Below are 22437 nucleotides of genomic sequence, written 5' to 3'. Positions count from 1 at the left end.
ACAAGGACAGAACTTAAGTAATGCAAATGGCTTTTGTTTCCTGTAAAATGTAATAATACAAGAAAAGATCTTTTGAAATATGTTTCTGGAAAATAATCCGGGTCTGAGAAAACAGGCAGAGAAAAAGTAGAGCTAAAATATGTGCTTTCTTGATCAAGCACATTGCAGAAATAATAGTGTTCTAATTTCCAAAGAACAAGATATTAACAACAAAAAACTCAAAAGAAACACATATAAGTCTGTAAATAGCAACAAGAGACTACCACCGTATAAAAAAATCACAGAGGACATACTCTTTCATAAAAATAAGAGCTGCAATTTAAGGGGAATAGGGAGAAGCTCGTACAAGGGAAAAAAAATAGGAACAGCAAGGAGTAACTTCAGAGAAAGCCCATCCTAATGTTGTATTCCTAACATTTTAAATTTCCTTGCCAGACTGCACAGACATTACTCAGGATCTGAAGACCAACATCACTTTCTGTCATTTCGTGAATTCTTTCATAGCTCATCTCTTCACAGTCTCAATATCTGCCATAGTTACTGTAACAATCATTCAGTAATACTACTGTGGTACAACCATTGTCTCATAAAGGTGTTTGGTAACTATTAGTCTTTGAAGCTACGTTACAAACTAAACCTGCAGAATCTGCTTCACTGTCCAGTACACTGTTCATTGGCTGATTGGCAATTCCTATCTCCTCCTAACTCAAGTACACCCAGTAACATATGCAAAGTTGCATGCATTAATGGTAATACGCAAGTATTCCTAAGGATGAATATCCTTCCCAACTAGTTACTGCTTCCATAAAAGATTATACTGTTTCCAGACCTTCTTTCAGGCCCTGCAAAAAGAGCAATCATAGCAGTAGCCCCGCATAAAACAATAGCAGATTGACACGCTTACTTTAAAATGAAAGAGCAAAGAGAAATAGATCTTTACTTAAAAAAAGGAAAAAAAAAAAGATGTTGGCAGAATATAGGGAACTGATTAACAAGGTTAATTGAAGAGCTCATGAATCTGGATAAGGAGGGGGATGGCAAATTATTCAAGTAAAACTGCAAAAACAATAAAACAATCAGCATCATAGTCCTAAACTTCCACAGCTAACTTGGTAACTACCTCAAAGAGCACACAGAAATGAATAGTCCACCAAGACTTCATTAAAACAAGACCGAACAGTAAAGAAGATCTCTTTAATGATACATTCATTAACAACCTGAATTTGACTTCACAGCTGATATCAAGAAGTGAAAGATTCTTCAGATTTGCTGAAGAAAATGAAGTAATATGGTTGTCAGTATAATTTAAAGACAGATGGCCCTCAAGTTTCAATCTGTATTAGCTTTCAAGAGTGGTGGTTGAACTACTTGGCTTTTATGCATATCAGTAATGAATATGCAAGCACCAAGAGACAGAAATTAAAGTTTAGAAACAATGTGCCAAGGTGAGCAGCATGGGATGAGCTCAAATCTGCTGCTCTGGAAATGCTAACAGAGTTATCTCTAGGGCCAGCAGAAAGAGTTGCTAATCTTGCCAGTCAAATGAGATAGCTGGTGACAGAGAAAAATGTATTATATTACATTTATATTTAACTTAACTTCAGAAACCCTTTAACTTTGGGGAACATGAAAAAGAGATAAAGGCAGTAAGTAAAATTGGCTAAACTATGATAAACTACATAAGAATGGGCACACTGGATGAGACAAGAGCTTGTCATCTCATCACCAGCAATGATCAGAAACAGATGCTAAAGGGCAGGAGCACAGCAAGTAGCCTCCTTAAGCACTCTCCCATGTTATAGCCACCTGAGGCCCAGGGCATGTGCTTCATTCTATACATTTAGTCAGCTTCTAGGCAGTTCTATGCATTTAGTGACTGTTCTCTTGTTAATATTGTCCATTGTTGTTTTACAGACATTAAAAAACAAAAACAAACAAAAAAAAAACATGCACCATACTACACAGAGGCAAGACATCCCACAGCATAATTGCAGAGTGTTTGAGTGTTTGAAAAGCCACCGCCAAAGTAGATTGCTGCTTACTTTATATGCTAACTGATTTTCTAGATATGCGAAAAACAGAGTATTTGGCTCCACAGGAAACAGCACTGAAACTCCTTAGCCATTCTTTGCCTAATCTCATACGATCTTTTTATTAATCACCCTGTCACAAAAGTTGCAAATGCTTTGAGGAAAACTGCCGATTCAGCAGAGCTAGAAGGCAATGCACACAGGATGAAGTAAATCTTACATGTCTGAAAGAGAAATAAAATTTCCAACGTGCAATATGCAAGATCACAACTACTAGGACAAACTAAACAGCTTTGTGCTACAAATTGGAAGTTCAGTAATGCATAGACCTGTGTGGACAAGGTGATCACTGAATGGCTATTAATGCCAACCCAGTGCCAAAATGGAAATGCAACTTCAGGATGTATGAAAAGAAATAATTTTTTGATAATTATCAAAAATTAGCAGACATAAGAAACACTATACAAAGCTCTGGTCAGACCTCCCCACAGTACTGTGTACATTTCTAGAAGGACTAACCTCAATCAAAAGAAGGACAGAAAGGCTCCGTTGCCTCAAAAGAAGGGAGAGTCTGAATTAATAAAGGAGTCTAACTGCTTTTATCAATGTACCAAGTAGAATTACAGGCAGAGGAAGAGATACTCAAGAACTACCTGTGCTGAGTGGCAACACCAGGAATGAATGAATGAATGAATGAATGAATGAATGAATAAATAAATAAATAAATAAATAAATAAATAAATAAATAAATTGGGGGGGTGGGGGGTAAGATTCCCAGCTATTGCACCATTAGAAATAAACTTTGACTGGGAAGAGTAGGAAGAAAAGAACAAGGAAAAAAAAAGAAAAAGCAAGGTATACTTAAAATGGAGTTAGATAAACTATAAGAAACATTATATGATCTTCCTGCAACAGAAGGGTCCTGGATTCATAGACAGTTTGTTCTTTTCTTCCCAGTCATCTATTTTTACATAAAACATAGACCACCACACTGAAAAGTCATGGCATTTTAGCTAATATCATAAACTGAGTTTGTGACTGGAAAGTTTTTTGCTCTAATTTCATCTTTCTTTTCTAACTGGAAAAAACAGTCAAGCGATGCCTGCCTCCTTGGCCATCAGCATCCCTCTCTTTCTTTCCTTTCTTTTGTCCTGTATTTTATGAGTCCTTCATTCTGTCCCAGTAGTCCTGGTGCCTGAGACATCCTGAGGTTTTTCCAGGAAGGAACAAAATTCACTAGTAATTCTGATTCCTACTTTTAGTTATGATTCCCTTATGTGTCTAGTGAAAATGAACAATCTTGTTACATAAGGCAAGGACAAGAAGCAGAGTTCCAAAAGCATTCTGCAAATCAAGCTGGTAACACTGCACCAACATTCATCCAGGTAAATTATTTGCAGAATAACACCACAGACCCTTATAATAAGAGAACTGTTAAAATCTTGCTGAATTTAATGTAACGTTTGCCTTCTCATTTAGGAAAGTGGACTAATCACTTTCCAGATTTCTTTCCCAATAATGCACGTACTGCAATTTCTTTCCTGATAATGCACATACTACTACAATTCAGAAGACTGCACTACCCATCTTGCAAACACTCAACTTAGCCTGTCATTCTCTCCAGAGTTTTTACAGTTTCACTGTTTCTCAGAAGTGTTACAGAAAACACTAAGATAATTTATTCCCCTTTGATGTCCTTAAAGACAACCATTCTTTCAAAGAAATCTCATTCTACAGAGCTATTTTTTTCTACAGAGCTTCCACTAGAGGACACACATGCATGAACAGAGACAATTACATACAGCGCATATCAACTCATGGGATAAAAGTTTTGTAAGTATTCTATAGACACAATAATACAGTGTTCTTTGTATGTTAATTTATAGTACACATAATTTGCATCTCAAATACAATATGAAAATCAGAAGCAGAAGGAAATCAAAGATAAAGGATACTGCTAAGAAAAAAAGGCTTTGTTATGAATCACCTCATAATGTCTACTTCTACTGAAATTGTAAAAAAATTTTATTATCACTGTTTGTTTGCATATTTAAGGAATTTTTACCCAGATTAAACAGTTTATATTGACAAAAACATTTTACTGTGCTTCCTAAATCTGTATTGCACAGCAGTCCATATTAGGAAGTGCATGAGAACTACAAAAACATCTCCTTCACTGGAAGAAAACCTTAAATGTACATATTTTTGCTACTGCTCTATGTTAGAAAAAAAGAAAGATGATAAGGTATTTTCCTCTAAGCACACAGGCTCACAAAATTATAAAACAAAGTTCTTCAAAGAACAATTACTCTGTAGTGTTGCAAGACTATGGTTACTCTACAAAAAGCCAGGTAACAATCTAATCTGTTCAAAACAGACATTTAATTAGCATAAAATCTAATAGTTCTTCCCACTTGATCAAGGTGTAATTTTAGTGAATTAGCATTCATGCAACAGACGACTTTGTTTCATTATGTCCATGAAACCATGCATAGAAGGAAGACGTATAATCTCTGTAATTCACAATGATAACTATGATACCTCATTTTTTCATCAATAAACTAAACTAAGCTGAGAAGTAATAGATGAACTTGGGAGAAGTATTCTGCCTGTATAAACCAGTTATTAAAACAAGAACTTTAGAACAAGCTTTTCAGAAAATTAAGGTTCGGTAACATACTCAATTCCCTCTGAGGCTTGCCACTTCCTCAAAAGATAGCTATAAAAGAAACAAAAATCATTTGAGAAGCTGTCGCATAGTATTAGGACATTAATGCTGTATTATGAGATGTCACTGTCAGAAGTGATGAAAACTAAACAGAAGTATGCTTCATATTTAGCAAATGAAGAACAAGATCTTCAAAAATGTAGATCCTGCATCCTTTTTACAAGTTTATTATTAATAACACCTGACTTAAAATTACAAAGCATCAAGTAAGGGTTGTTTACATGTTTACCAAAGAAAGAATTCATCTAGAGAGCTATTTATTAGCTTTTGTGTTTGGTACTCTATTTTACGTCCTTGATTGATTAATGTCTTTTACACAGTCAATCTCTGAAATAATTTGTATTCAAAGCCAGAAGTAGCTTTGCAGCAGACTACCAAATCAGGGAGAAAATATTAAATATTGTGTTGAAGTACTAGAAAAGTGGGGTCTTCTTTCCTCCTTTTTTTTTTTTTCTTTTTAAGAAACTTGAAGTGTAACTTGAAGATGCCAGCCAAACATTCATCTCCTATAAACAATATACTGCAGTCGTTCTTAAGATGCAGATTTACCACACAGATGGCTTCATACAACACTTACCATCTTGCAACTGATATTCACAAAAGATTCGCTAGTGAACAGAAGATTTCAAAAGGATTTTTGATGACTTATATGATTTTAAAAGACTTTTTTTTTTCTTCTGAAGATTTTGAAAGACATTTCCATCAGCTACCCTGCATCTAAATGTAAAATTACTATGTATGTCTAGCTTTAATCAACCTTAGACTATGATTCCTTAGTAAACAATGAAATTAAGCCTTAGATACTCATCACTGTGATTCCTACACGTTATTATCTTCACAAGCCCTAGGGTTCTAATTTCTCCTGACACAAAGAACAGGAGTCCCATGAATCAGACACCAACTTCTCTCACAGACACATGGAAACCTCCAGAATGACTGGCACTGCTTAACGACAAAAGGCCAGTGTCTCAGTTAACATAAGCTAGAACAGCTTTATTAAAGTCAAATCAAATTTATTCAGTGTAGACCACCTTAGAAGTAGGGGGAAAAAAAAAATCACTCAAGCCAACCTGAAGACTGAAACAGCCTATGTAAAGCCTGTGTTAAGTAAAAAGTTCCCCTTCTGGCACAGTAGCTGTTGTTTTTTTTTTGGTTTTTTTTTGTTGTTGTTGTTGTTGTTGTTGTTGTTTTTGTTTTTTCCTAACTCAACATCCTCAGCACCTGCAGTACTATGACTTTTTGCTGCACAACTTATCCATCCATGCATCCATCCATGCATCCATCCATGCATCCATCCATCCCTACTTTAAAGATTGCTCTGTGTAGCAATATAATGTTTTGAGGCTCGTTTTGCATTTCTTTTGGTTTTGTTGTTGTGTTGTTTTCTTGGTTTTGTTTTTGTTTGTTTGTTTGTTTTCCGTCAGCTGTTTTGTCTCATATCTTTCTACTACACTATATTTTCCAGGATACTAATCAAGCTACTGTTAACCTCTCAGTTCAGTCAAAAATCCTTGGTGGTTACACACTATCACAATAGTAAAGACTCTGTTTGCTAAGATTTGAGTCAGCTAATGAAAATAATTATTAACTGAAGTATTCTCATATGATTTAGTGTTTATAATCCAAACACTCAAATTCTATGATGTTTGTTCATTTGTTAATAGATGGAATCAAATAACCACTACCTGAAAAATAAGCACATCCAAATTACCTGGTAACAAGCAACAACAAAAACTAGCAATCCCAGCCTCCTCATTCCCTTGCTTCAACATAAGCAACCCAGTCTGGTCAAATAACAGTTTACCGAAAGCCTTACAGGTCCACTGTACCATCTTCATTTTGATTTCAAGAAACAGAATTTATTACCTTAGCTAAGATAGTTTTGATTAGCTTGTATATTTTCCTAGTCTCAATTAATGGTGCAAGATACCAGAAACGACATCCATACACAGGACATTTTTTATCCAAATACAACAGCTTTACTGAGCGTTAAAATCATCTCATAAAACAGCCCTGCCCTATAAGCATTGAAAGTCAAATAAGGCTAGACTACCCGGCAGTCAGGTGGTAATCCAGGTAAAATTTGGCAGAACTAGTGGAAACCACACGCTGTTGTAAACTTAGCTCAGTCAAATTGCATCTGAAATTGACAGTAAAACCACCTGAAGTGCACTCTAATTGGACATCTGAAACACTTTTGTTAAGGACAGCAGCACTGCAGTATTTTGAGGAAAGATGCACTGAATTTTAAATATTCTGGATGCTGAACTGGAAGGCTGGAAAACAGTGTTAGCTGAACCTATAATGAATTTTAAATTAGAAGTTTTTGCTTGTAGTGACAGCCCAGGTAACTTTGGAATCCAAATAGTACAGCTTTCTGTTGCTAGACCACATTGGAAATTAAGAAAGAAGCAATACCAATGCTTCCAGATCCTACATGGTACAATCTCCTACTAGGATGCAAAAGACGCACGAAGAGAACAATTTTGTTACTAAGATAAACGCCAGTAAGTCACCTGAAATTCTAAAGACAAAACTAAGAAATTTGATGTTGACATTCCTAAGTCAGCATTCAAGAACAGTCAGACAAACATGCATGTTTAACAGCCCCAAACATTGTTCTGATAGCTGCTGACAGTGACATGAATAAAGGTCAGAAGTTGCATAAGCACCAGAAACTGTTATGATGGAAAAGAGGACAGGGGTTAGGAAAAGAAAATGAAAGGCATGCAGAAAAGTAGGGACTAGTAGGATCATAGCATCATAAAATGATTTGGACTGGAACAAACCTTAAAGACCATCTAGTTCCAACCCCCCTGCCATGGGCAGTGATGCCACCCACAAGATCAGGTTTCTCAAAGCCCCATCCAACCTCGCCTTGAACACCTCCAGGGATGAGACATCCACAGCTTCTCTGGGCAATCTGATCTATTGCCTCACCACCCTCACAGGAAAAAATTTCTTCGTTATAGATGATCTAAATCTACCCTCTTTTAGTTTAAAACTGTCACCTCTTTTCCTATCACTACACCCCCGACAAAGAGTCCCTCCCCAGTTTTCCTCTAGGACCGACCCCTGTAGGTACCGGAAGGCCACTATAAGGTCTCCCCAGAGCCTTCTCTTCCCCAGGCTGAACAACCCTAACTCTCTCTGACTGCCTTCATAGGAGAGGTGCTTCAGCCCTCCGATCATCTTCATGGCCCTCCTCTGGACTCATTCGAACAGGTCCACATCCTTCTTGTGCTGGGGCCCCCAGAGCTGAATGCAGTGCTCCAGGTGGGGTCTCGCAAGAGCAGAGTAGAGGGGGACAATCACCTCCCTTGACCTGCTGGCCACGCAGCTTTTGATGCAGTCCAGGACACAGTGGGCTACCTGGACTGCAGGCGCACATTACCGGCTCATATTGAGCTTCTCGTCAACCAACACCCCCAAGGTCCTTCTCCTCAGAGCTGCTCTCAATCCATTCTCCACCCAGCCTGTATTTGTGCTTGGGATTGCCCTGACCTAGATGCAGGGCCTTGCACTTGGCCTTATTGAACTTCATGAGGTTCACCCAGGCCCACTTCTCAAGCCTGTCCAGGTCCCTCTGGATGGCAACCCTTCCCTCCAGTGTGTCCACTGCACCACTGAGCTTAGTGTCATTGGCGAACTTGCTGAGGATGAACTCAGTCCCGTTGTTCATGTTGCTGACAAAGATGTTGAACAGCATCAGTCCCAGTTCCGACATCTGAGGAACACCACTTGCCACTGATCTCCACCTGAACATGAAACCATTGACCACAACTGTTTGAGAGCAGCCATCCAGCCAATTCCTTACTCACAGGGTGGTCCACCTGTCAAATCCATGTCTCTCCAATTTAGAGTCAAGGATATTGTGCAGGATGGTGATAAACACTTTGTACAAGTTCAGGTAGGTGATGTTAGTTGCTCTTTCATTATCCACCAACACTGTAACCCCATCATTGAAAATCAACAAATTTCTCAGGCATGATTTGCCCTCAGTGAAACCACATAGGCTGGCACCAAATTTGACCTGAATGGTTCACAAAGTTCGCATAATTACATTGGGTTTGCCAGGATAATTTAATTTGGAGGCAGGAAAAAGGACATATCATCCACAGTCTTATGGAAAGATGTTACAAAGGAGTGGCATTCCTTTAAGAGCAAAAAAAGGTGCAGCCACTCTGCTCCCCTGATCGCTGCCTAACTTTACACAGAGGTTCTGTATGTACACATATGACTACACTCATTTATGAAAACTAACTCTAAACTATTGGTGTCTGCATCCGCTATATTCATCATTTATATTCACACTGCAAATATTTATTGCTAGTTTTGAAAGTAGGTAAAACCTACATTCAGATCCCAGACAATGACAAGCCCATAACCATTTACTACTGCAACTTTAATGAAGAAGTAGAGAATGTTTTCCAACTAATTTTAAACTTTCAGATTAAGAAATGTTTATCAAGGGAAGCTGATGTTCCTAACACAGGATTTTTACCTAATATACATCTGATTATTTGACACCAGATCTGGAGTACTGTGTACAGTTCTAGGCTCCATAGCACAAGAGCGGTATGAACACACTGAAGCAAGTTTGTAAGATGACCAAAGGATTGGCACATCCGGTACATGAGGAGAGACTGAGAGAACTACGATTCTTCAGCCTGCAGGAGAGAAGGCTCGGGGGATCTTATCTCAATGTGTATAAATATCTGATTGGAAGGAATAAGACGACAGTGTCAGGCTCTTTTCAGTGGTGCTAAATGAAAGGACAACAGGCAAAAATTGAAATACAGGATATTCTACTTAAAAATAAGAAAAAAAATTACTGTGAAGGTGATTCAACACTGGCACAAGTTGCCTAGAGAGGCTGTAGTCTCTCCATCCTTGGAGATATTCAAGACTGAATTGTAAAAGATCCCAAGCAACCTGCTCTAGGTGTTTCTAGAATGGTTTGGATGATTTGTGACGCGGCAGTTAGCAAGGCAGTTAGCGCGGGCAGGGCGGGCAGGAAGGGCGGAGCGCTCACACCCGCCCATAGGGACAACTCCTCCAACAGCACTCTCCCGTCAGCTGGGCTGCGATGGTCTCCATCAGGCACGGTGCTTTCTCTAGGAAGTCAGTACACACCCAGACCGACTGCCCGTCCAAACACGCGGCAGTTCAGGTCTCCGGATGCGGGGAGTGTCTGAGCCTCTTGCTGCCATCGGCGGGAGGCAGAGAGACTGCTTGCGTGAGGTGCGAGCAGGTGGACGACCTGGTCCGCATGGTGGCGGAACTCAAGGAGGAGGTGCAGAGGTTGAGGGATATCAGGGAGTGCGAGCGGGAGATAGACTGGTGGAGCAACTCCCTGCAGGACCGGAGGGAGAGGGACCAGGGTGAGACGCTGCAAAGCGGGGTGGACCCCCTGCCCTGTCGCCATCGGGCAGAGGGAGGGGACCTGCGAGTTGAGGAGGAATGGAGACAGGTCCCTGCTCGACCTCGCAGGAGATGCCCTCCCCTTCCGGTGCCGCCTTCCCAGGTGCCCTTGAACAATAGGTTTGAGGCCCTGGAGCTTGAGAGACCGGCGGGTGAGGATGAGGTAGGAAGCCTACCCAGGAGGATGCCTGAGGTGAGGAAGTTGACTCCACGCCTCAGGACTGCCTCCACCAAGAAAGAAAGAAGGGTGATTGTTGTGGACGACTCCCTCCTCAGGGGAACGGAGGGCCCTATTTGTCGGCCTGACCCCACACATAGGGAAGTCTGCTGCCTCCCTGGGGCCAGGGTCAGAGACATTACCAGGAAGCTTCCAAACCTGGATCGCCCCTCTGACTATTACCCGCTTTTGATAGTCCAGGCTGGCAGTGACGATGTTGAAAAGAGAAGCCTCAAGGCTATCAAACAGGACTATAGGGGGCTGGGACGATTGGTGGAGGGAGCGGGAGTGCAGGCAGTGTTTTCATCTAACCCTACGGGGGAAGGGAGAGGCACGGAGAGGACACGGAAAGCTCGCGTGGTTAATAGGTGGCTCAGAGGCTGGTGCCAGCACAGAAATTTTGGGTTTTTTCACCATGGGGAGCTTTACTCGGCACCTGGCCTGATGGCCCCAGACGGGTCCCTATCTCCAAGGGGAAAACGGATCCTAGGCCAGGAGCTGGCGGGGCTCATAGAGAGCGCTTTAAACTAGGTAAGAAGGGGGACGGGGCTCAAACAAGGCTTGTTGGAGCTGTGCCGGGGGAAACAATGGCTAGGCCGGGGAAGAAGGCGATGGCCCAGCTGAAGTGCATCTACACTAATGCACGCAGCATGGGTAACAAACAGGAGGAGCTGGAAGCCATCGTGCAGCAGGCAGGCTACGACTTGGTTGCCATCACAGAGACGTGGTGGGACCGCTCCCACGACTGGAGTGCTGCAATGCCTGGCTATCGGCTCTTCAGGAGGGACAGGCAGCACAGAGGGGGTGGTGGCGTGGCTCTCTACATTAGAGAATCTTTCGATGTTGTGGAACTCCAGGCTGGGAATGATAAGGTTGAATCCCTGTGGGTTAGGATCGGCGGGAAGGCTGGCAAGGCTAGCATCCTGGTCGGGGTCTGTTATAGACCGCCGAACCAGGATGAGGAGACGGATGAGGAGTTTTATAGGCAACTGACAGAAGTTGCAAAATCGTCGGCGCTTGTCCTCGTGGGGGACTTCAACTTCCCAGACATATCCTGGAAACACAACACGGCACAGAGAAAGCAGTCTAGGAGGTTTCTGGAGAGCGTGGGAGATAGCTTCCTGACGCAGCTGGTCAGTGAACCTACCAGGGGTGGTGCCCCGCTAGACCTTCTCTTCACAAACAGAGAAGGACTGGTGGGAGATGTGGTGGTCGGAAACTGTCTTGGGCAGAGTGACCACGAAATGGTAGAGTTCTCTATTCTTGGCGAGGCCAGGAAGGGGACCAGTAAAACTGCTGTATTGGACTTCCGGAGGGCTGACTTTGAGCTGCTCAGGACGCTGGTTGGCCGAGTCCCTTGGGAGGCGGTTCTGAAGGGCAGAGGAGTCCAGGAAGGCTGGGCGCTCCTCAAGAAGGAAATTGTGATGGCACAGGAGCGGTCCATCCCCACGTGCCCAAAGACGAGCCGGCGTGGAAGAAGACCGGCCTGGCTCAACAGAGAGTTGCGGCTTGTGCTTAGCAGAAAAAAGAGGGTTTATAATCTTTGGAAAAAAGGGCGGGCCACTAAGGAGGACTACAAGGATGTAGCGAGGCTGTGCAGGGAGAAAATTAGAAAGGCCAAAGCTCATCTGGAGCTCAATCTGGCTACTGCTGTTAAAGACAATAAAAAATCCTTTTACAAATATATCACCGTGAAATGGAGGACTAAGGAGAATCTCCATCCTTTACTGGATGCGAGGGGAAACCTAGTTACTAAGGATGAGGAAAAGGTGAGGTGCTTAATGCCGCCTTTGCCTCAGTCTTTAGCGGCAAGACCGGTTGTTCTCTGGATACCCAGTGCCTTGAGCTGGTGGAAGGGGATGGGGAGCAGGATGTGGCCTTCGCTATCCATGAGGAAATGGTTGGCGACCTGCTACGGAACTTGGATGTGCGCAAGTCGATGGGGCCGGATGGGATGCACCCGAGAGTACTGAAAGAACTGGCGGAGGAGCTGGCCGAGCCGCTTTCCATCATTTATCGGCAGTCCTGGCTATCGGGGGAGGTCCCAGGTGACTGGCGGCTAGCCAATGTGACGCCCATCTATAAGAAGGGCCGCAGGGCAGACCCGGGGAACTATAGGCCTGTCAGTTTGACCTCAGTGCCAGGAAAGCTCATGGAGCAGATTATCTTGAGGGTCATCACGCGGCACTTGCAGGGCAAGCAGGCGATCAGGCCCAGTCAGCATGGGTTTATGAAAGGCAGGTCCTGCTTGACTAACCTGATCTCCTTCTATGACCAAGTGACACGCTTGGTGGATGAGGGAAAGGCTGTGGATGTGGTTTACCTTGACCTCAGTAAGGCTTTTGACACAGTTCCCCACAACATTCTCCTCAAGAAACTGGCTGCTCGGGGCTTGGACTGGCGTACGCTTCGCTGGGTTAGAAACTGGCTGGATAGCCGGGCCCAGAGAGTTGTGGTGAATGGAGTCAAATCTGGTTGGAGGCCGGTCACTAGTGGTGTCCCCCAGGGCTCGGTACTGGGGCCGGCCCTCTTTAATATCTTTATCGATGATCTGGATGAGGGCGTCCAGTGCACCCTCAGTAAGTTTGCAGATGACACCAAGCTAAGTGTGTGTGTTGATCTGCTCGAGGGCAGGAAGGCTCTGCAGGAGGATCTGGATAGGCTGGAGCGATGGGCTGAGGTCAACTGTATGAAGTTCAACAAGGCCAAGTGCCGGGTCCTGCACCTGGGGCGCAACAACCCCAAGCAGAGCTACAGGCTGGGAGATGAGTGGCTGGAAAGCTGCCTGGCCGAGAAGGACCTGGGAGTATTGGTTGATAGTCGGCTGAATATGAGCCAGCAGTGTGCCCAGGTGGCCAAGAAGGCCAACAGCATCCTGGCCTGTATAAGAAGCAGTGTGGCCAGCAGGTCTAGGGAAGTGATTGTGCCCCTGTACTCGGCTCTGGTGAGGCCGCACCTTGAGTACTGTGTTCAGTTTTGGGCCCCTCACTACAGGAAGGACATGGACGTGCTTGAGCGAGTCCAGAGAAGGGCGACCAAGCTGGTGAGGGGTCTGGAGAACAAGTCTTACGAGGAACGGCTGAGGGAGCTGGGCTTGTTCAGCCTGGAGAAGAGAAGGCTCAGGGGCGACCTTATCGCTCCCTACAGTTACCTTAAAGGAGGCTGTAGAGAGGTGGGGGTTGGTCTGTTCTCCCACGTGCCTGGTGACAGGACGAGGGGGAATGGGCTAAAGTTGTGACAGGGGAGTTTTAGGTTGGATGTTAGGAAGTACTTCTTTACCGAAAGGGTTATTAAGCATTGGAACGGACTGCCCAGGGAGGTGGTGGAGTCACCATCCCTGGAGGTCTTTAAAAGACGTTTAGATGTAGAGCTTAGCGATATGGTTTAGTGGAGTACTTAGTGTTAGGTCGAAGGTTGGACTCGATGATCTTGAGGTCTCTTCCAACCTAGAAATCTGTGATACTGTGATTTCCAGAGATCCCCTTTCAGCCTCAACCAGTCTGTGATTCTATGATATTTAAAAATATATACATATGTTCCGTTTATTTCTGTAATAACTACTGAACTGTAAGTAGTAATTTTAGCTGACAATTACTCTCTCATTAGCACACGCACTTACAAGAATTCAGAGAATTAATGCTGTGAACATATTCTTTTTGCCCATTTCTAACAAAATTGAAGAAAAAGTAGAAGGCATATAACAGCAACAACAGAAACAAACAAACAAACAAAAAAGAATCTCAATGACAAAGCATGCAAGAAAAGAATTATACTTGGTTTTTGTTACGATAAACAAAAAGAAACAACATGCTGACCTTGATTTTCCACAATAATTTTATACAGGGAGGATATTGAGTTACATGGGTACAAATCAGTCAGTTATTATAGTGATGCAAGCCCAAACTGTTTATTTGTTAATGTTTTCAGTTTGGGTTTATTTCCTTAAACTGCATCTTTCAGGTCACATAAGCTGCCTGTTTTAACAAATGTCTTTTCCAACAAAATACAAATGTTATTAGATATCAAAACAAGATGGTTTTGAATAAACACTTCAAGCACTTAGCTCACTTTCTGCAGTTCAATGGGAAGGCCAAACCTAGTTTTTGGTTTCCCATCTAAGTTCCGGAACCCCATGCAGATGGCCTCACTTTAATCAAATCTTAAACTTCCCCCATTATTTTCAGATGTACAAAAATTGTCCCCTTATCTTACAACATAAACCACTACAGTGCAAGTAAGGATGTTGTACTCTGCTTCTACCTTGAAGCTACTCTGAAGCTATTCTGTCACTGAAAGAACCATGAACACACCACACTAAGGGAAGAACATAATACCATCATGGATGACGAACTGAAATAATTACTGCAGAGTTATCCAAAAAGACTTAAGGAAAAAAAAAAAAAAGAAAAAAAAAAAGAAAGGTGTTTTAACATTGGAGGATTTTTCACATTACTGAGAAATAATCTACAGTGAAATCTGGAAGTGATTCAACACCAGTGCTCTGTCTTCGTAATGTAATGTGGCACATGCTGCATGAAACAATGGATGAGTTTGTTAACCTTTAAAGACATATGAACACACTATTATTTTTGCAGAAGCAACAACTGACAGTACTACTCCTCCTGTTTGGAGGCAATTTCTCGTCACGACTGCAATCAGCTGTAGTACAGTAACCTTAAACTAAACCAGAATGCCAACAGCCACCAAGCCCTCCCACCCCCAGTAATTCAACACACACGCAACTGACCAAGGAAAGCTGCAATCAGAGATCTGCTAGGGGATATTCTCAGCTCTTCCACTGTGGAAGCAGCCTCTGCCTTCATTCTGCTCTTAGGTACAGTAAGAAAAGGCATTTTGGAGCATTGCGGGTAGCTGCAAGAATGACCAAAGTCAGTGATGTACAGAGCTGGACACGAGCTGAGAGAAAGGCATGTATAGGCTGCACTGCTTAACACTTTCACAGCTAATGCAAAAAAAATTCAGCAGTATGGTAACATGTACCATACATTGACATCTGAGTGAAATGCTACCTCAAGACCTTTACCTTAAGACAACAAACCACATTATCTGCTACTTATTGTGGAGGGGGAAAAAAAAAAAAAAAAAGCCCAGCTAATAGCAAAATAAAACAAAGACCCATATATATACAGGCAACAAAGCTGATGTAACCTGCATGACTGAATACCTGCTGCAGGACAGCAGCCTATATGCAAAACAGACCCCTTCACTCTGTCTGCCTCTCAACAATAACCCCTGCTGAAAATTCCAGTATGGGGATGGGGACATCTGAACAGGATACACATGAGTTAGCTGTGAGGTTGCTGACCATTCAGTTCCCTTGTCTTTCAAAGAATAGGACTAACATATGGAGAAGACTAAGCCACCAACATTTTGCAAGTCTAAACAAAATGAAAACTAGAAGAGGATAGTGATGCTGTTTACAAAGATATTGTGAAGTAGGTACTAAGAGATAGTACTCTTTAAACTCGAAAAGAACATGTGCACCTCACCCCGCCTCCACCAGACAGAGCATTAATTAGCTGGGTATAAATCAATTGTGAGCAGCAATTTGGCTGCAAGTTTATGAATGGAAGTGGGAAGGCTGTTCCAGAACTTCATGAGGTATGTGAGTAATGGGAAGAGAGATATTAGAGATATTGTTTCATTTTCAGAGGGAACCAGCAAAAATCTGCAAAACTTAAGTAATGGTACTCAGCCAAGTCATTATTTTTTATGACACATTCATATACATACATGGCAGCAACTGATTCCTCTGAATTTTGAACTTTTAGCAAAAATGAAGCAGACCCAAAATAACTTCTGCCTCCATGACATTATTGTTGTTACTGCTGAAGTCAGCGTCAAACGTCTGACTGCAACAGACTGAAGTTCTTGCCTCACTAGTCCTGTTTTCCATATCACGGTCAGTAGTGCAAAGATTGTGTGAAGTTCATACTTTAGCACAAAGATACATGTTTTCACTGTGGTACTGTTTTTATTTGAAAACTGAATTTATATATGCTCTATTTAGCTCATGGTTGCACAATGCACATTACTATCAGGAGCTTAGTATTGCATAAAGGGAATGAAGTAGCTGACATGAGTGTTTAGAAAAACAAAATAGCTAGCACAAATTGACAGTGTGCTTCCCTCCATCAAGTCTCTTGATTTTAATAAGCAGTGCTCTATATTTATGCTAGTTATTCCTTCCATTGTGTTACACAATAGATTATTGATAGCTTTGATTCGTTTCATTGTGTTACACAATAGATTATTGATAGCTTTGATTAAAAATCAGATACAGAGCAACTTTACTTAGTACTAAATCAGCTTTTAAAGTGGTCCTGACAACCTCAAAACATTCTTTAAGGTTCATAGCTACCTTTTAGCCCTATTAGCATTGTTGATACTATTTGCAAAAGAGTTTTATGTAATTACATCTGTGCTTTTGTATTGTGTGTAACTGTATATATGCTTCATAGGCCACAAGAAATAAAGGGAAAGGAAAACTATGATTCATTTACCTGCAGTGACTATTTATGGCCCCATTTGGACCCCGGGCAGATCACAACAAAGCTGTGTGCAGTGCTTCTCTTATATAATGAATCATACTCTGCACTTACAATAAACATCCAGGTAGGGTTCACGGTTGCATCTGTCACTAAGGACTGCAACGAGAAATTAGAAAAGTCTGCTGCTGGAGAGAGAAGCAAGTTTTGGAATGGGCAATGCCATCTGGCATATGGCACTTGGTGCTGGTCTCTGACCTGGACCACAAGCTCGGTTACAGCCACAAAAATACCAAGAAAGCTTCATTCCAACCCCCCCACACACACCTGATAGTCCCCCCCGCAGCTTATTGACCACATGTACAAAATCCATATGCACTGAAGCGAGACCCGCTCCAAAAGTAACACCCAAGAGTGCCAGCATCCAGAATCCATAAGTAAGAAGGGCATCTGCATCTGTGGGACTTCTAACAGCAGGAAGAAACATGCTCAAAAAATTCTTCATTCAGTTGCCACCACCTAGCAGAAGGAGCTACAGCTTCTTGATAGCAGGAATGAGCAGGAGAAGGAAGGGATTAAAATGTTTTGCTTTGCTTTGCCTAGCCCCAGAACTCTATGCAGTATATTCCATACTTATACTATAACCCCGCACACTTCATGCTACAATATGAACCCACAATGTTTTTTGTACAGATGTTTGTATTTCTGCCTGAACAACAGAGAAACTGATAGATGATTGATTGTCACTGCTCTAATCCTCTTGTTGGATAAAATCTGCAGCTTCCTAGATTCTGGATGAACACTGAACAACCTGAAGAGCCTTACTGCCATCTGGATCACCAGCTGAACACAGAAACCAGAAAGAAATGAAAAACACTGGTGTCGAAACTATAATATGCTCAGTGCAGGCCAGACGTAAAAAATGCAGATCAGGGAATACATTACCCCCACACACACCTAAAAAAAATATGACTGGCCTGATTATAGAAACAGGTCATCTACCCCTGCAAAAAACTTTGTGTGTTTTTTTAATTTTGTTTCTTTTTGTTTTGTTGTTGTTGTTTGTTTTTGCATCTAATAGTTCCACCATCACTCAGAAAACATTATTTAAGTCATAACAAAGTTTTATATATCACATATTTATGAAAAATAAAAGGGGCAGTTAGGTGAGGGGTGATTATTCATTCATTCTTTCAGCAAAACATTTTAGAAGGATTTAGAGCAGAGGAGGTAGACTAAGAGAGACTGGAAATTTACTGATGCATGTGCAATGCCTCTTAGGGCTCCTGTTTCTCCTGTACCTCCATTTTGGATTATCCTAAATATTGCCAACAGCTGCACAGCTGCTTGCTTTTGATAAAAGTTTGAAGCTTATTTAGCCAATTAAAAGCCATGTAAATGTTTCACATGTAACTTCCAGGAATTTGTTTTGCATGATGAGTTTTTATTACAATAAGAAGTATTTATCAAATGATTTGGTGAAGTATTTCCTTCATGTAAACAAGAGCAAGCCTCCAGAAATGCCTAAACGTTGTAAAATGTGAAAGCAGTGAAGCCTTAAAAATGTGATCTCCTTTCCCTGGCATCCTCAGGTGCACAAGCACACCCCCTACCTACAACGCCTTCTGAAGTCAGTCAGAGAATTAGGGCCACACTGTGCATTTTACACTCAAAATAGTTTAACTAGCGCACATCTTCTGGTCTCCTGTAGTGCTCATCACCTCATTGCTTAGGTACTTGACAAATAAATTTGCAAAGCAACATTTAATAATAACCATCCTTCTAAACCAACTCTAGAAAAAGAAAAAGGGAAAAAAAAAAAAAAAGGTCTTTTATCCAATACTCCAGAGTAGGCTTCACCTACTTAATGTTGAAATAGCCTGGACTAAAGAAACATTCAGTGTTACTCAATTATCTGGCACTCCTTTGATTTTTCTTTGGAATATTCATCAAATAATGGCTACTCAAATCCATTTTGAACAGTAATTTCTTCCAGCACAAAAGCACATCCCACTGTTGGTATACACCCACCCTGTGTTTCTTTTTAGCAAGGAGACAGAAGTGGCTGAGTCTCTCCATAGTTAACAGCACCCTAGAGAGTACAGTTATGGACTAGCCATACATGAACTCAAACTCTGCACTTAGCCCCCCTACATCTAACGTGCCCCTCAGTCATCACTTCTCCACCTCCAGTCTTTGTGGGCACCTCAGATTAAGCAGACCAATAAAAACAAGAAGAAGAGGCAGATGTTCCACTTCTCACACATGAGAACTCTTAGCACATATTTGTTTTAATCCACATGATGTTGTCATATGTTTTTACAGAAAATTTCTAAACTTCAGGCATCTGAATTTAACAGTCTGTCCTCCCCCCACTTCTCCTCCCCAGCCTCTATTTAAATACAAAAGCTGGTTGCAGCAGCCATCAGAAAAAAAGCTCTTGAACAAACGACAGATGCAAAAACATTAACATAAGTAAACAGTAACAAGTTAAATGTAATGACATACAAGTCTTGTAAGCCATACTCCTTACTGTTATAAAACTGTTCACTCTAAAGCAATAAAACTACCTTACAATTTGATGGTACTTTGAGTATAAAACTTAACAAATGTGAAGGCTAAAAGACACTGGGAGAGGACATACAGTTTATCCCAATGCCTGAAGTGATATATTACGTGTTGCATAATAAATAATTGGTAATTAAGAGTAAAAAACAGGTAAACAGAATCAGAAAAAAAGTTCTATAAATGATGCATTTTCAATATCACAACTAAGTATTACTGCAACTACATGCAACAATAACAATAACAATAACAATAACAACAATAATAATAATAATAATAACAACCCTACCCCATAACCTACCAGTAAAACAGAATATAAGTCTTTTTAACATAATAGCAATTTAAAAAGAAGGAAAGGCTAATTTCAGAATACTGTATTCCTAATAGGAAAAGAAAAGAAAACAAACAAACAAAAAAAAACCTGAAGAGGTAGTACAAAAGCCTGACTGCAGCAAACATACAATGAAGAAAAAGTATAGCCTAAACATATTGAGAAGTACACAATTTGGGTGAGTTTACCACCTTGCCTGGTTCTACAGTACAAAACCACAGAAATAGGACAGATTTACTCCTGTGTATAATACACCAAAACCAATGGTAGACCAACTCTTCCTACATGTTTTAATTAAACATCTGCAAATGCATTCTAACGCCTACAAAAAACTACGAAAAAGCATGATTAGTAATTTATAATATCATCAATTGCCTCACTTCCACATTAAAAGGTACACATTTCAGATGCCTTAAGAAGCCCTGTACAGGATTAGTCCATATTACAAAAGGCAGACAGCTGGGGGTACTCATATGGCAAACTCCAGCAGACCATAAATGTCATACAAAGTGTATGTAATACATAATGATAATGTTGCAAACAAGCAGATAACATGCAACCCTCACTGGTAACAATATCACAGGTATCACCTTTGTACAATATATAAAGAAATTGTTACTCAGAAACTCATGTGTGATTACAAACAGGAGTTAAATCCCCTTTTTATAGAAATATTTCTATTTGCTCTCAAAACAGATGCTCTCGGCAATCTAACCACCCTTCAACACATACATAGGACTTCATAGAGTTACAGCACTGTTTTTCTACAACTTCCTTTTTACATTTCACTTCTGCTTGGGAAAAGAAGTTCCAGACAAGCCGTTTCCCCATCAAGCAGAGGTAAACCCAGTTCTCTCTCACAGATGCAGTCAACCAGAATAGACACGTTTGCTTAGATAAAACATGCCACAGTAAATGATGACACATGACCTCCACCTACAGAGATCTCGTTTGCTCACTAGAGGAAAGCTGGGAGTGATTATATGCAGGGAATTCCAGGTCCCGAAAAATGTGCTTCTGCAGCAACAGAAGCCAGCTTACTCAATCAGACTTTTAAACGTTTAAAGAACTGCTCTATAAACAATGTTTACTTCCACTTTAATATATATATATATATGTATATAAAAGCAGTGCAGACAGCTGCACGTTAAGAAATTATATTTTCGAAAAAAAAGAAGACAAATCTGGAGTTGTGGGTGGGAATAAGTCTAACAGCTGTGATTAGTGAGCCGCATGTTTATGTATCTGCCAACATCATATGAAGCACTGGGTGAATTTCAGCCTGCCTCAGATGGCAAAAGTCTGTTGTATAAAACTTGTTGACGATGTTGTTAAAATAGAAAACTAATATTTGATAGCAAAAGACACGGCCTCTTATAAATGTCAAATCCAGGATTATAAAGCAACGCACAGAGATTCTGGACTTGAATTTCGGTGCATAATCCAACCATCTGTCGACTAGTTGTGTAGCAAAATCAAGATAACGTGCACATCTCCAAAAGGACAGCCAAATTGTTTTTCTCCTGCTACAACATTTCGCTGCTTACGAACATCCCCGCGGTAATCGCACCCCGCCTGCAGATTAACCTAGGGGAGACGACACTCGCCACGGGCAAAGGGAAAGATTGCAAAGGCAATCTTGCCAGATCGACAAGACAAACAGGGCTCCTGGTGCAGCCTGCAGAGGCAGCGGCAGACCCGCCGCACCGCGGCCGCCGGGCCGGGCAGGGACCCCGAGCAGTCCAGGGCGCCGGGTGCGGGGGTCCCCAGCAGGGACCCAGGCCGCAGCCTGGGGGTGCACACGGGCTTACAGCGGGCGGCCAAAAGTTAAACGCGCTGGGGCGGGAGGAAACCCGCTCCTGCCGCCTCTCCATCCGCCGAGAAGCTGCGGTCCTGCAGCCCCCCCATTCCCCCCTGGGCACCCTCCTCGCCCCGCGGGGACCCCGCAGGGCACCCCCGGCCTCCCGGCTGAAAACTCCGGAGGGTGGGAAGTCCTCGGGAAGGGCCGCCTGGCAGCTGCGGGCGGAACGCCGGAGCTCCAGCCGCGCCCGCCCCGTCCCGCAGCGCCGGGCGCCGCAGCGGGGTACGGACACCCCCGGGACACGGACACCCCCCCGGGGCACGGACCCCCCCGGGGCACGGACACCCCCCGGGGCACAGCCGGGGGCCACACTAGCCCGGCCCGGACCGGCCACTAGTTGCTGGGACCGCCGCGAAGAAGTGGTGAAAGGAGCCCGGGGCAGCGGCGGCGGAGCCCCGGGGGGACGGGGCAGACCGTCGGTCCGTCCGCTGTGCTCCCCGCTGCCGGTGCTTCTCACCTCCTTAAGTTCCTTGGCCACGTCTTTCAGGTCCCCCAGCACTAATTCCAAATCCTCCACGATGATCTTGATCTGCTCCTTCACCTTGGCTTTGGAGGCAGCCGGCGGCCCCTCGGACGGCGACGAGGACGAGGATGCGGTCCCCTTGGACTGGGCGGACATCCTTCGGGGCAGCCCGGCGCGGACACGGGGGGGCACGCAGGTCAGGCGAGCAAGGCGGCCGCCAGCCGCCCGGCGCCGTCCCTCCGGCTCCCGGAGCTGTCGCAGCCGCTGCCACCACTGCCGCCGCCGCCACCGCCGCCGCCACCGCCGCCG

At 42.8% G+C, this 22437-nt stretch overlaps 1 protein-coding gene across 4 annotated transcripts in view; it reads right to left on the bottom strand.

Annotated features, from left to right (window-relative positions):
* PRR16 (proline rich 16) overlaps positions 1-22428 on the bottom strand; it is a 174817-nt gene extending 152389 nt beyond the window's left edge. For all 4 annotated transcript variants that reach the window (XM_048054114.2, XM_048054113.2, XM_048054116.2 and 1 more), the window contains exon 1: positions 22123-22428. In XM_048054114.2, coding sequence (XP_047910071.2) covers positions 22123-22284 — 162 coding nt within the window. In that variant the 5' untranslated portion in view covers positions 22285-22428. The remainder of the gene's footprint in view (positions 1-22122) is intronic.
* Between the last annotated feature and the right edge of the window lie 9 nt (positions 22429-22437).

The sequence above is a fragment of the Anser cygnoides genome, chromosome Z, assembly GCF_040182565.1.
Source record: "Anser cygnoides isolate HZ-2024a breed goose chromosome Z, Taihu_goose_T2T_genome, whole genome shotgun sequence".
NCBI lineage: Eukaryota > Metazoa > Chordata > Aves > Anseriformes > Anatidae > Anser > Anser cygnoides.
Note: the sequence above shows the minus strand (reverse complement) of the source record. Positions and strands in the feature narration are given on the sequence as shown.